General features: G+C 30.5%; 2 protein-coding genes across 2 annotated transcripts; one reads left to right on the forward strand and one right to left on the reverse strand.

Moving 5' to 3' along the window:
• The first annotated feature begins 476 nt into the window (after window positions 1-476).
• On the forward strand, window positions 477-5,064 carry LOC107639897 (ATP-dependent 6-phosphofructokinase 5, chloroplastic). The gene is made up of 13 exons (XM_016343455.3): window positions 477-996; window positions 1,083-1,170; window positions 1,645-1,718; window positions 1,965-2,076; window positions 2,244-2,339; window positions 2,423-2,524; window positions 2,612-2,686; window positions 2,966-3,106; window positions 3,180-3,296; window positions 3,391-3,495; window positions 3,585-3,665; window positions 3,960-4,088; window positions 4,467-5,064. The coding sequence occupies exons 1-13, from the start codon at window positions 716-718 to the stop codon at window positions 4,632-4,634; spliced, it is 1,569 nt and encodes a 522-aa protein (XP_016198941.1). The 5' UTR covers window positions 477-715; the 3' UTR covers window positions 4,635-5,064.
• A 4,732-nt stretch (window positions 5,065-9,796) lies between these two features.
• On the reverse strand, window positions 9,797-12,754 carry LOC107642264 (cyclin-D4-1). The gene is made up of 6 exons (XM_016345558.3): window positions 12,084-12,754; window positions 11,401-11,487; window positions 11,195-11,293; window positions 10,895-11,096; window positions 10,662-10,786; window positions 9,797-10,428 (listed from the first exon to the last, which is right to left on the reverse strand). Exons 1-6 carry the CDS (start codon window positions 12,432-12,434, stop codon window positions 10,183-10,185), a joined length of 1,110 nt encoding a protein of 369 aa, XP_016201044.1. The 5' UTR covers window positions 12,435-12,754; the 3' UTR covers window positions 9,797-10,182.
• Between the last annotated feature and the right edge of the window lie 1,415 nt (window positions 12,755-14,169).

The following is a 14,169-nucleotide window of genomic DNA, read 5'->3' on the forward strand; positions in this document are numbered from 1 at the left end:
AAGAAGAAGGAACGCGAAAAAGGAGGAAAAGGAAGAGAAGGAGGAACGCGAAGAAAAAAGCAAAGAAGAAGACACTCCATGCGTAAACGAGCGTGGGAAGAAGAAGAAGCGCGGTAGAAGAAGAAGAAGAGAAGAAGAAGAAGAAGAAGCGTGATGAAAAAAAGAAGAAAAGAAGTGTTTCGTGTGTGTTGGGTGCGTATATTTCACGTTTCATTTAATGGTATTAGATTCTTTTGTATTGAACCAACTTAATTACATGGTTACATAGATGTGTAGTATCTGTAATTTTATTGACATGTAGATAGTAGACACACACAACTTTATGCAAAGAGAAAGAGAGATAATTAATTAATATTTTTTCTTTCTTTAAATTTAGATACGTGAAAAACCTGAACATCTCATATGTTAGGAAACGAACGAAAGTCAAAGCCGAAAAAAAAAAAAGCCCACAGAGAAGTTGAATATTAAATTGTTTCTGAAAGATAATTAAAATTTAAAAATGAAAAAGTGGGAGTTTCCATAATTCCATTTCCATATATGTTGGAAAGTTGAAGAAATAGCAGCAGGCGGCTCGAATTCAACGTAGCTAAATTTCTGATTCTTGTGACGTCATCTTCGCATGGCTCACGCAAACCAACCTTGAACCCTTTCTCTCCCTCTCTCTGTTTCATTATAAGCCACCCCCCTCCTTCCCTCCGATTCTTTTACACACACCATGTCTCACGTCGTCACTCTTCACGGCCTAACAGTAACAACCTCTTCCTCTTCTTCTTCTTCCTACCCACATATTCATTCATTAAATACCAGAAGACTTTGCAGTAAAGTCAGAGTCTCTGCACAGTTTAAGAGCCATGACTCCACACCTATTGATTTCTGCGACCCTGATTGGAAACACAAGTTCAAGGAAGACTTCCAGGAACGCTTCAGCCTCCCCCATGTCACTGATATCTTCCATGATACTCCTCCTATGCCCTCCACTTTCTGTCTCCAACATAGGTTCATTTCTTTTCAATTCTTTTGTGTTTTGCATCTTTGCTTTCTATTTTGTTTTGCATGCATAAATTCTTGCCTACTTTTTGCAGAACTCCCATGGTTAGAGACTTTGCTGGCTTAAATCCTTCTAATGAATGGCATGGATACATTAATGACAATGACAGAGTTCTGCTCAAGGTCTCCTTCTTCATTCTTAATTAATCTTGTTTTAGTTTGATTCTGAATACCATTCTAGCAAAATTCTACCTCTATAGCATTTTTCCTTCTCTGAATATTTATTTACAATCAAATGCCATTGCTTATTGTGTCTGTGTGTCTGTGTTTTAACTGATTTTGAATTGAACTAATTCTCTTTTTGTGATCACTTATTAATACTCTTTCATACTGTGATTCCTAATTAATTGGTTGAAACTCTGCCTTCACACTGTCATCAAACTATGTTCATTCTTCCACTTAGATCAATACTAGTAGTCATGGAAGAGAAAACGGTCTTCAAAGCTTTCGCTTATCCTTGCATTTGTCAACTCTTGTATCTCAATTGAACTGCACCAAAATCCTAGCATTAGATATTTGATTGATGATCTTATTCAATTAAAAGTCGTTCTGGACATGTTAGCTAAGTGTTAATTTCCTCTATCTTTGATATTTCAGACAATATATTATTCGTCACCTACATCAGCTGGTGCTGAGTGCATTGATCCTGGTTGTAGTTGGGTAGAACAATGGTAATGTAACTGATTTCTCAATTTTCTTAACAAATATAATGACTGCATAATTGATTCGAAGTTTGTGCTTGCAAGGGTATGCAATTGTTCATCAATTTGGACTAAAATCACTTCCTCAAAATAGAAAATTAAGAAATCTCATTGTTATTAAGAACTTGTATGGAAGTTCAGGCCTTTCTTCTTAATGTATGTAATATGGTATTTATGATTAGCATATTTGGTGAAAGATTCTGAAATCCTCTTTAGGGTTCATCGAGCTGGACCTCGAGAAAAGATATACTTTAAACCAGAAGAAGTAAAGGCAGCAATTGTCACTTGTGGAGGGCTCTGCCCTGGCCTTAATGATGTCATCAGACAGGTTAGTTTGTGATCACATTGTTGTTAAGGTAGCAACAATTTATCAGAGAAGTGTAATATTTCAATTTGCACCATCTAAATCATATCCTGTAGTTTATTATGTTCCTAGTTTGGCATCAAACTATATCTTGTTTCTTAAACTTTGATTTGATAATGAATCTGCTGCAGCTTGTTATCACACTTGAAGCTTATGGTGTAAAAAAGATTGTGGGTATTCCTTTTGGTTATCGCGGTTTTTCGGACAAAGAGTTGACAGAAGTGCCGGTGATATGACTCTTCTCTCCTTCCTGATTTTGGTTTAAACATCTCATGAGTTCTTCTTGCTAATGACTCTTTGCTGGTTGCAGCTGTCGAGGAATGTGGTTCAGAATATTCATCTTTCCGGTGGAAGCCTCTTGGGAGTTTCGCGTGGTGGACCTGCTGTAAATGAAATTGTGGACAGTTTGGAGGTGAATTATCTATCCACGTTTATTAAGAAACTATTTCATGATTTCACATACAAGTCTTTTGTTTGATATGCATATTATTGATATCAGGAAAGAGGCATCAACATGCTCTTTGTGTTGGGTGGAAATGGAACACATGCTGGTGCAAATGCAATTCACGATGAGGTTGTTAATCCTTTAATCTTGTGTTATTTGATTGCATTCAATTGGATTGTTCTGTAATCTATTATTTTTCAATGACAAAATCATATCTCCAAAACAGATTCATTAAAATTTACAAAAGGTTAGTTTCCTCTTTGGTTTGATTCACTGCACATTCCTTTTCTGATCACTTGCTTTAAATGTGAAAATGAAGGATCTTCACTTTTATTGTATATATTGTTACAAATATGTCAATATATAAGCTTGTCCCAAGAATCTAATAATTCTTTTTTTTGCCCTCAGTGCCGTAAAAGAAGGTATATGGTATCTGTAATTGGAGTGCCTAAAACTATAGACAATGATATTCTATTGTTGGATAAAACTTTTGGCTTTGATACTGCGGTCGAAGAAGCCCAAAGAGCAATAAATTCTGCATATATTGAGGTAAATTCTGACTAATCCAGGCAAAATTTCCAGTCATTAGATTCTGTAATATTTATAATGTCTTCCTTATTAGGCACATAGTGCATATCATGGAATTGGCATTGTGAAATTGATGGGTCGTAGCAGCGGATTCATCGCAATGCATGCTTCCTTAGCTAGTGGCCAGATTGACATATGTCTTATACCTGAGGTATGTTATGTAATATGCATGCTCGAAATCGATAACTAGTCTGTTTTGTCATATGAATTAAACTGAGACAAGTTTTTTTGGGTGTGGTTCGAAGGTTCCTTTCAAGTTACATGGACAGAATGGAGTTTTAAGTCATATGAAGCACCTTATAGAAACAAAGGGATCAGCTGTAATCTGTGTTGCAGAGGGAGCTGGACAGGTGATTTAGATTACATAATCATTTCTGCATAGCATTTATTAAAACTCAAAGTTGCTAAGTGATATAGTGTATTATCCTTCTTGATGCAGGGTTTACTTCAAAAGACTAATGCTACGGATGCTTCAGGGAATGCTGTATTAGGAGACATTGGTGGATATATTCAACAAGAGGTGTGTTATTACTTGTTTATGCTTTTATGGTCATGCTTGATGGAAATGGATTTCCTTAAAGATTGAATTATCATTCTATGCCTACCTTTTTGGCAACCGAGTTTTCTGTCAATTCTGCTTGGATTCATGTTTCATATGGATTCAGAAACTTTTTATCCCTTCTTAAAGAAGTTGAATGGGACAAGATGTAGTTTTAAACCTCAGTTTAATGCTGAACTGCTTTTCTACTCTTATTTCTTGCAAAACAAGTAATAATTCAATGTAACTGACTCCATCAACGATCGTTTGTTTCAGACGAAAAAGTATTTCAAGGAGATCGGTATTCATTCAGACATAAAATATATCGATCCAACATACATGATCCGTGCTTGTCGAGCAAACGCTTCCGATGGAATTTTATGTGCAGTACTTGGCCAAAATGCTGTTAGTTTCTATCCCTATCCCTCTCTATCTTTGCTTCTTTCTGCATATCTATGATTTTCCTCTAGATTATGAGGAATTAACATCTCAATCCAAGTCACTTAACTATGTAAGGTTATGCTATTAGTGTATCAAAATTAAAATCTACTAATTCGGTTTAGGTTGCATACACTATCACTGGAGAATTATTTCACATAGATATCTAATCATTCATCGATACATTAGCAAACCATATTAGTTTTCTAAATAAAAAACTTGATTGGACCGCCTTGTCATTCAATGAATCAAAATTAAACTCTTCATTTGGTTCTCTCTCTAGCTTGTGCTTATTGGTTACATATATATTGATCCATTTCTTGGCTTTCTTTTGTATCATGAAAGGTTCATGGTGCATTTGCAGGGTATAGTGGCATCACAGTAGGGACATGTAACACACACTATGCTTACTTTCCCATCACAGAAGCAATATCTCATCCAAGGTTGGTGGACCCTAATAGTAGAATGTGGCACAGGTGTTTAACTTCAACAGGCCAACCAGATTTCTTTTGATTTAACTTTCCATTTTTAATAATAGATTCAAGAGTCTTGGGAATTCTAAGCTTCCAAAAGAGTATATTATTCTGTAGGAAATAGGTTTCAAAGTATTTTTGGTTAATTAATCAACCCCAATATATATACATAGGTCAAAATAATACAAATGATACATTTAAATTTCCTTCATATTTTAAAATTTGATTATCTGTATAGGAATTATAGAGTCCTGCCAATTTCATTCAAAATAAAATGTGAGAGGAATCAATAACCAAGCAAATATTTGCTTGATTATTTTTTTTTTCAGTCATTTGTGACATTTGTTGTAACCTATATTTGGGGTTCAAATTAAATGGGAGTAGATAGCAGAATAACTAGTCATTTGTATTTGAACTTATGGTTGAGTTATATTGGATTATTATTGATAGTTCATATATTTGCAGTTGATGAATTTATTTGTTTCGATCATTTTTTATTACATACATGTGTGGAAGTTTAAAAAAGGTTTTAAATTCGCATTTGTGCAATCTCACCATTAAAATAGCATATTTATTTATTTATTTATTTATTTTATAGCACTTCGATTTCAATACGGTGATGAAGTTGAATTAGTCCAATTCTAATAATAAAAGTGCAATTAATTTTGGAGGAATTCTTTGAAAAGTACTAAATATTTTTAAAACGTGTTGTTTGAACACATGTTAGAAAAAAAAAAGAGAAAATTATTCTAAAGGACCGTTAGGAAGATTTAATTATTAAAAAGGACTTTTAATACTAAAATTATTAAGAATGATCAAATTTTTTTATAATATTTAAGAAGAATAACTATTTTTTTATAAGAAAATAAATATATCTTTAATTATTTTATTTATTTATTTTTATAATTTTTATGTTGATAAATTTTATTTCTCTTAAAATTTTAGTAATTTTTATTAATTATTTATTTTTTTTATTTTGTGATTTTTACCCAACGAAAAAAAAGATAAAAGATCAGAAAAGTAAAAAATAAATAAATAATAAAAATTACTAAAATTAAAAAAAATTGTTAATATAAAAATTATAAAAAATAAATAAAAAATAATTAAAAATATATTTGTCTCTTTATAAAAAGATTTGGTCTTTTTTTTTTAAATATTATGAAAAGATTTTGTCAGTTGTTAATAATTTTAATATTAAAGATCTTTTTTAATAATTAAATCTTTCTAACAGTCTTTTAGAGTAATTTTTCCTAAATTAATTAACTAATTAATTCCAAATGAATATTCATATATATCTATATAACATTGAGAATCAAACAGTATATGTTAAAAATTATAATAAATAAATAAATAAATAATTAATTATATATTTATCTCTTTATAAACATTTTAATTCTTCTTCTTAAATATTATAAAAAAAATTTAGTCTTTTTTAATAATTTTGATATTAAAAATTCTTTTTAATAATTAAATCTTCTTAACACTACTTTAGAATAATTTTTCCAAGAAAAAAACCCTAATAAGAAGAGAATAATAAACCACCACCTACTTGTTGTACATTAGACTAGATGCAGGCTTCAGTCAAAGATAGGAATTAACAAAAGAGCAAGCATATACTCTTACTGCCTCAAATACATTAAAAATAAATTATTTTTTGGCAAAGGGTAATCAACCCAGGTCAGGGGTCAGCCCTAGTGAATGATCTTTAAATATGTTCATTCTTGTTTTTAAATACTTGTCTTTATTATTTTTTCTTTCGGAGCCAAGCCAAAAGATGAAAAGATTGTTTCCTCTTCTATGTCTTTTGAATTTTTATAAGAGTCAAAGATCTTATTAAGTCATTGATTATGTTCACTTTGAATGGTAGATTCCTGCATGCCATAACCAGAAGAAAATCCACCATCTCTTAGAATATGAAAGTGTAAATGTTTAATGAGGTATTTATCATTATAAGATTTTTAAAAATAATAATAGATTATTAAATAAAGTGGTTTTACTTATATGAAAATCAACATGAAACAAGTAGTGTAGTGGTGGTAAAAATAATGAATGGTGTTGGGTGTGGGATTGGATTTGTGAATTGAATAACTGCGACAGACTGATGGAAAGCAAGTTGGAGCAGAGACAGAAGCATGTCTAAGCTTGTTGTTGGTGGTACCTTCAAATATTTGATGTTCCACAAAAATAAAAAGAAGAGAAGTGCATTCACTGCTGAAAGGTGTTAGAAGTTAAAACTTGCACCAACCATGATCAGAAAATGCCAGTGTCCATTGACCATGGCTCTCTCTGCCTCTCGGGTCCCCACTATGTCTCAGAACAACACATGCATGGACATTGGAGATTGAGTGAGTGAACGAACCAATATCATATTTGAGAATCTCAATTAGATAATTCCATAAGTTATTATATGACGATTTTCAATTATGAATTTCACACTGCACCTGAGTTTTTCCACCACCTTTTTTCTTAGCTTTTTCAATAACACAACACCACTAATAAAATTTATTTTTTGGAAAAATGCACTAATTTTATATTTTTAAAGAATATTTAAAATATGCAAGAACTAATTAATTTTATCTTTTAAGTATTATAAATTCAAAAAATGTTAAAAAATATCAAAATTTATTATTTTTAATTATTAATTAATTATTAAAATTTAAAAATATAAAATAAAATATATAATTAGATTACTAAATTAAAAAAATAATTAATAATTAAATAATAATAAAAAATAATAAATTTTAATACTCTTAATATTTCTCTTCCAAACTATTTAGAAATGTTATAGATGTACAATATTTATCTCCTTCATGAAATAAATATGTACACCCTAATTATATTATTAAGTATTATTATTATACTAGCAAGTAGTAAGTAAGGTGCAGGCTAGGCAAACATTTATTTGATCCAAACACACACAGAAGTTAGAAGACACTGAAACACATAGAAGTTGAGTTGACTGGTCAATAACTCAAAAGAAGAAGGTTTGTATGTGGGACCATGCAACACACATATGCAAAACTCTAGATAGATGGCGCAAGAAGAAGCACTACGCACATCGGAGGTGAAGGACTGTGTTGGCGGCAGATGAAGATGGTTGCTGCAAAAGAAACAGCAGAAGAAGACCATTAATCTGATTTTTTTTTTATATTTTTAATATTTTATAAGAATACTTTTGTAACAATAATAAAAAAGAATTATGTATTCTTTAAAAAAATATGTTTATCTTTTTATAATTATTAGTAAAGATATTTTAGTATATCTTATAGCATAATATTTTTTAAAAAATTAAAAATAAATAATAACTAAAATAATATACTTTATATAATCATTATACCAAAACAAACGCCTATAATATATCAACTACCACCAAAGACCAAACTTGAGTTTCAAGTCTCATACTATCTACTAATTACATCTTATATTCTTATCTTAGAGAATGGATATTATTATTTTTGCTTTTGAAAATATCTAAGGGTGAATGCGGTCCGAATTGAATATGGCCAAAATTTTGATTTCCTCCGTATTGAAATTATCAAATTGGATCTAATATCCGCAATTTTTAAATTCAGATCCAATTTGCGGATCGGATATCGAATATCGAATATATCCGCAAAACACAAAAATATTTTTATTAAAAAAAATCAATAAAATTTATTTTTTCTATTTTTTTAAATATATTTATTCTTAAAATAATATCAAACACATTTTTTAATAATAAATTAAAATAATACCACATATATAATAATTATTCATTGAAATAAAACATAAAAATAATATTTACTTATTTATTTCTTTATTTTTGCAAATACGCGGATATGTGGATCGAATATGCGGATACCTACACAAAATCCGCAATCCGATCATATTAGTGTGCGGATGAATCCGATCCGATAGCCTTGCGGATTGGATTCATATCCATAATTTTCGGATCGGATTCAAATAAACACCGCAGATATGCAGATCGAATCCGATTTATGAACACTCCTAAAAATATCACTCTTTTTTCTATTAATTTATGTCACAAAAGTTTAAATAATATTTTTTTTTATAAATTTGTGCAACAAAAATATTATGTCTATGCAATACAAATGTTAATCCATCATTTTTATTTTACACTAATAATTAATTTAATAACTAATTTTTATATACACATCTAATATAATTATTTATACAAATATACAATACAAAAATATATATAAATAATGATATTATCACAAATAAAATTAATATTATCATTTCCTATATCTCCCTCCTCTAGCACAAATTATGAAAAGGACAATTCTATGATAAAAAAAATTATGTGAGGAGAATAAAAAAATATAATCTATTTTAAAAATTAATAAAATAAAATAATACATTTTTTTAAATAAACATCTAACTATTTATTAAAATATTTTTTTATTTTTTCAATATTTTTTCTTTTGAGCACAGCATACACCATATGAAATTAATGCACTTTTTGTTTTTGATATTAAAATAATAATAATATTTTTTTGAAATGTGGATTGATGAGGTGTTATTCTTAAATATAAGATCGTTTAATTAAAAAAGTTGAAATCAAATCGTTTAATTTGTAAAAAATACAAAAATCAGACTATTTAATTTATAAGAGGTATAAAAATTAGACCAAAATATTTCTGCTAAAAGAATAAAAAAATTTAAAATATAAAAATCGAACTCTCCATGTGTATCTTCTGTACTTCTAAAAAACATAAAAAATTATAACATTAGATTATAATATTATAATATTATATCACTACTTTTATTTTCACAAAAAAAAAAAGCCGAAATTAATGTGACATCGAACAGCATATTCACCAACATGTCCTGCTATGTGATTTGAACAGTCAACCCTGAGTAGTGGGTCACATCACAATAACGAAATATTAATAATTGAACAATCAAAAATTAAAATTATCAAGAGAATTAAATTATTTATTTATTTATTTATTTCAAAGACTCAAATAAAATACTCTTACACTTTATGGATCTAAAATAAACCTTACCCAATCAATCATAATTATCATCACATCTTTAAGTACCCTCTTCAAAATTCCAACAAATGTCAGCCATGGCATACATTTTTGTTTAACTTCCAAACACATTTTTATGAATCCCCAATAATAAAAAAAGAGATAATAGAAAAAGAAAATAACAACCTCCCTCCCCTCCCCCCCCCCCCCAAAAAAAAAAAGAAAAGAAAAAAGAAAGAATTTTGTTCTATATTATAATAATTATCTTCGTCCTACAATGACAATTTAGGACATGGAAAAACAATTATAGCTATTCTCTGATTTCTCTCCAATGATCACAATTCACAGGCCAACCTTAGTTTCATCAAAATTTTCTCCACCAACCTCATTTCCTTGCTATATTTTTTGCATCCGTTGCTGTTGTGTAATAATCTCACTATATAAACAAATGGTAACACCCTATGATTCTTTTTCTTCTTCTTCTTTGTTTGTAACATGCTTATAGCATGAACATAACACACTCTTTGATTAGGTGTTACCAATGAAGAGTTGCCTCCACACACACTAAACTCCCATTCAACCAAACCAAATGAGAGCATAATCCACATTTTTTCATGAATCTGAGGTCCCATTACAACAAGGTCCTCCTTCTGATTTGAACCTTTTAGTTTTTGGACTATTTGGGCATGATGAACCAAGTGTTGTTAATTCATCACTCTTATAGCTCAAGCATCCACCACCATCAAGCACCCCAATTGGGCTTTGAGGCACAAATGGCACATGATGTTTTGCACCAAAATTAGAAACATTCATCAATGCCAAGTCTCTTATCAATTCAACACACTTTAGAACTTTCTCCTGCATTAAAGAAACAAATATGAGAACACTCAACATCACCCCCCCCCCACCCCCCCCAACAAAAATAATAAAGTTTAGAAGAACAATTTCACAAGCTGGAATTGATGGTTATGGTTATGATGACGTCAAGCATCAATGATCAATACTATAAGGACAAAAGCAAAAGCAATTTTGTCTTGTGGCCCTTTTTGTTGTGTTTTTGTGGGAACCACCACCACCACTACCACCCTCACCTTCTCTGCAATGAAGAAGCTAGCTAACGCCTTATCGATATCTTTCGCTTGTTGCAACTCCTTTGAAACAGAAATCGCCACAGCCGCTGCGATTTCAGAAGGCCTGAACTCCAAGAAGTCAATCCCTGCATTGATTTTGCCTCCTTGAAATCATTACTCCGCGAGAAATGGCAGTGCTTTTCATCTGAGAAGGACTAAAAATTCAAAGCATGGTAATGAGAGTAGTAGAGTACCTCTAATTATGCTAAGGGTGAGCTGCATTGATCTCGAAATGGTCCGATTCACCAAATGTTGCTTGAAAGTGATCTTCTTTAGGAAATAATCTATGAAGGAACAAGGAGTTAAAGCCTGCATTTTCCATCTCAATGTGCTTAACACCAATAGTTCCATTCTTTGAATGGTTTTAGCTTCAAATACAAACTTTGGTTCTCCAACCTGCCAATTAACCAATAATAAATGAGAACATAAAGGGAAACACACATAGCAAAATCGCGTTTTACTGTATTAGGAGAACAATTAAGATTATACCAAACCTGTAAGTCGACGGATTGAGGCACTTTAACCTCCTCCATTTTCGCCCCAATCGACAAGCAAGCTACAGCTAACAATTGCATAGTCCAACTTTTACCTCTCTGAAGAAGAGGCCAAAAATATTAATTAGATCATCAAAAGAACATTGATCAAATTAGAGACATGAACATAATAAAACCGGATAATGCTTCTAGAAATTCAATCTCACCGGCAATTCATACAAGGATAAGAAGCGATCCAAGTAGTTCACAGATAGACAAAAGGTCAAGGGTCCAAAACCATAATAGGAATGAGCCTGTTGATCATCACATCATACAAAAGTGTATTAAGTCACTAACGGAATCACCAAATCATAGAACCAACCATTGAGACTTCCCCCTCACAGTTTCAAATTACTATCAAACAAAAATGTGTGGACAACAGAAAATCAAAACAAGAAGAAAAATCCAAATCAATTTAAGACTTGAACAAAATTTGCCGCAAAATCAGTCCATAATACTCCATTACCAGCTTGCAAAAGTCAATAAAGTAAAAGGAAAAACCCCCTGAAAAAAAGTAAAAAATCACTCCAAAGCAAATTGAGCTGCATTGAGATAGATAGACAAACATAACAAAGAACCTGATACAGGAAAAACAGAAAGTGAAATTAGAGAACAACATGAAAAAAAAAAACTTTTTGAATAATTAACATCACAATAATAGTACTTATACAAGCAATATAGAATCTATATAAATTATCACAAAAAAAGAAATCTTAAGAGGGAATTTTGTATTCCATTTCGATTGATTGTCAATAAATCAAAAGAACCCCCCAAAATAAAACCAAAAAATCATACAAACCCGATTATTTGAGAAAAAAATAAGAAATAAAAAATGAATCAATGAACCAACCTTCCAAATCCAATCAATGGTCTCTCTCCTACCACTGAGGTCCAAGTCCCCACTACGTAGCCTCTTAAGATAATCCTCCTTTGGTAAATGCTCTTTTTCCCTTTCCACCATGTCTTTCATTGTTTCTTCACTCAGAACATCAAAACAATACAATGGACCCGATCCACGGTTTTCTGAACTCGGACATGGTTGGTCGGAGTTAAGGTTGTTGGTGTGGTCCCAACATGGTAAGATTCCAGACCCATCAGCAGCAGCAACATTACACTCCAAATCATCACCATCATCATCATCATCATCAAAACAAGTGATGTTGTTTTCGGAACATAGTAGAAGGTTTGAGTTCTCAGCCATTGACCCTTCTTCCTTAACAACAACAAAAAGGAAAAAAAAATGCTATGAAACAGAGCAAAACCGAACCCAATTGAACCTCATCAAAACTTGAAGAAGCTGGGATTAAAAAACAAAACTTCAGAGGGTGTTTTGTGGTGAAAATGAATGACCCACATGAGAATGGCTGAGAATGGAGGTGTGAGAGTGGAGAATGGAGTGAGTGTGAGAGTGATGAAAGGAGAGAGCTTTATGTAGGAAGAGAGAGAATGAATGTGCTTTAGGGTAAAAATGGAAGAAGGTTGGGGCAAGAACATAGATGCAAATCCAACAAAAATTCACATTAAAATTAAAAATTAACAATTTCATCTTGAATAAATTACACTGATTTTGACCTCACATTCATTGAAATTTATCATTTTTAACTTTGGTTATTACATAGAACCCATAAAAGGAAAAAGACAAAAAAAAAAAAAAAAAAAACAGTTGTAATGTGATTTCCAGTGAAAATGGAAATTTCCAGCCAATAAAGAAGGTAGTGTGAAAAATCAAATATGAGGCTTCTACTTTTTATTTTAATCAACTTTTTTAGTTTTGCAAACAAAATTTTGGTGATTTGGTAAGAAATTTGTGTTGGATTCTATCTAAAAGGTGAAGTAGAAATGTAGAATTAAGTTCTATGCATGAACCGTGCACTCTGATTATCATTCCTTATTGAAAAATATCAATCAATGAGAAATGTTGCAAGAATTTAATTTATTACAAGAATAATGAGATATGATTCTTAACTTTTAGTCATATGATTATGAGTTTTTTCCCTGTAACATGTAACTAGGTATTTATTTTGATATATTAATTTGTATGTGGTCAGCTAATTAAATCCTTTGATTTGGAAAGCCATTTAAGTAGGGGAGAAAAAAATAAAGTCTAATAGATAATGTCACAACAACATTATTACATATTAGGGTAAGAAAATTTTACACGATCTAGCCATTCAAATTAATTCCTAACATGTTGCAGTTTCTATATATAAAGATGTTCTTATATTTTTCAATTGTCAGCCTTTTATGTTCGTAAAACATTTTAGCCAGTAAATAATTAAATTAAATCAAACATTTTTTTTTCTAATATAGATAGTGCATTAGTATATAATTAAAATAAAGGATAATTCACATAAATAAATAAAATAGAGATTAATATTACACCAACCTTTTAAAATAAAATAATTTATATGCATGTTCATTTTTTCACATTAATTCTATATAAATAGAGGCTGTTAAATTCGATTTACGTAAATTCTACATAATTAATTCGATTTAGTTACAGTAGTAATAAATCAAAGTGAATAAATTTACGACTCATCATAAACTAGTGGTTATTGAGTCTCGTAAAATTATATAACCCGATAATCTGTAGATATGGTGTGATCTGCTTGTCTAAGAGCATATCATGCTGTTTTCTCATGTTGGTAATACATCGGGTCGACTATAATTATGATTAAAAATAAAGTCAATAAAATTATAATCTTACATCATATTAAGAACTTCTTAATAAAATTGATGATAATATTATCTCAAAATGTCAAGATCTGATCTAAAACATACATGCTACTCTAATCTTATTTATAGAAATCAAATTCTAAGACTAAAAAAAAACAGAAATCAAATCCTCACTTAACAAACTAATATTTATAGTCAAACACTATTCACTAAATATTGTTAACATTTTTAATTTAACTTGGAAATTTTTTTTCATTTAT

This window comes from Arachis ipaensis, chromosome B5 (assembly GCF_059453495.1).
Source record: "Arachis ipaensis isolate K30076 ecotype BB chromosome B5, ASM5945349v1, whole genome shotgun sequence".
In the NCBI taxonomy this organism is placed as follows: domain Eukaryota; kingdom Viridiplantae; phylum Streptophyta; class Magnoliopsida; order Fabales; family Fabaceae; genus Arachis; species Arachis ipaensis.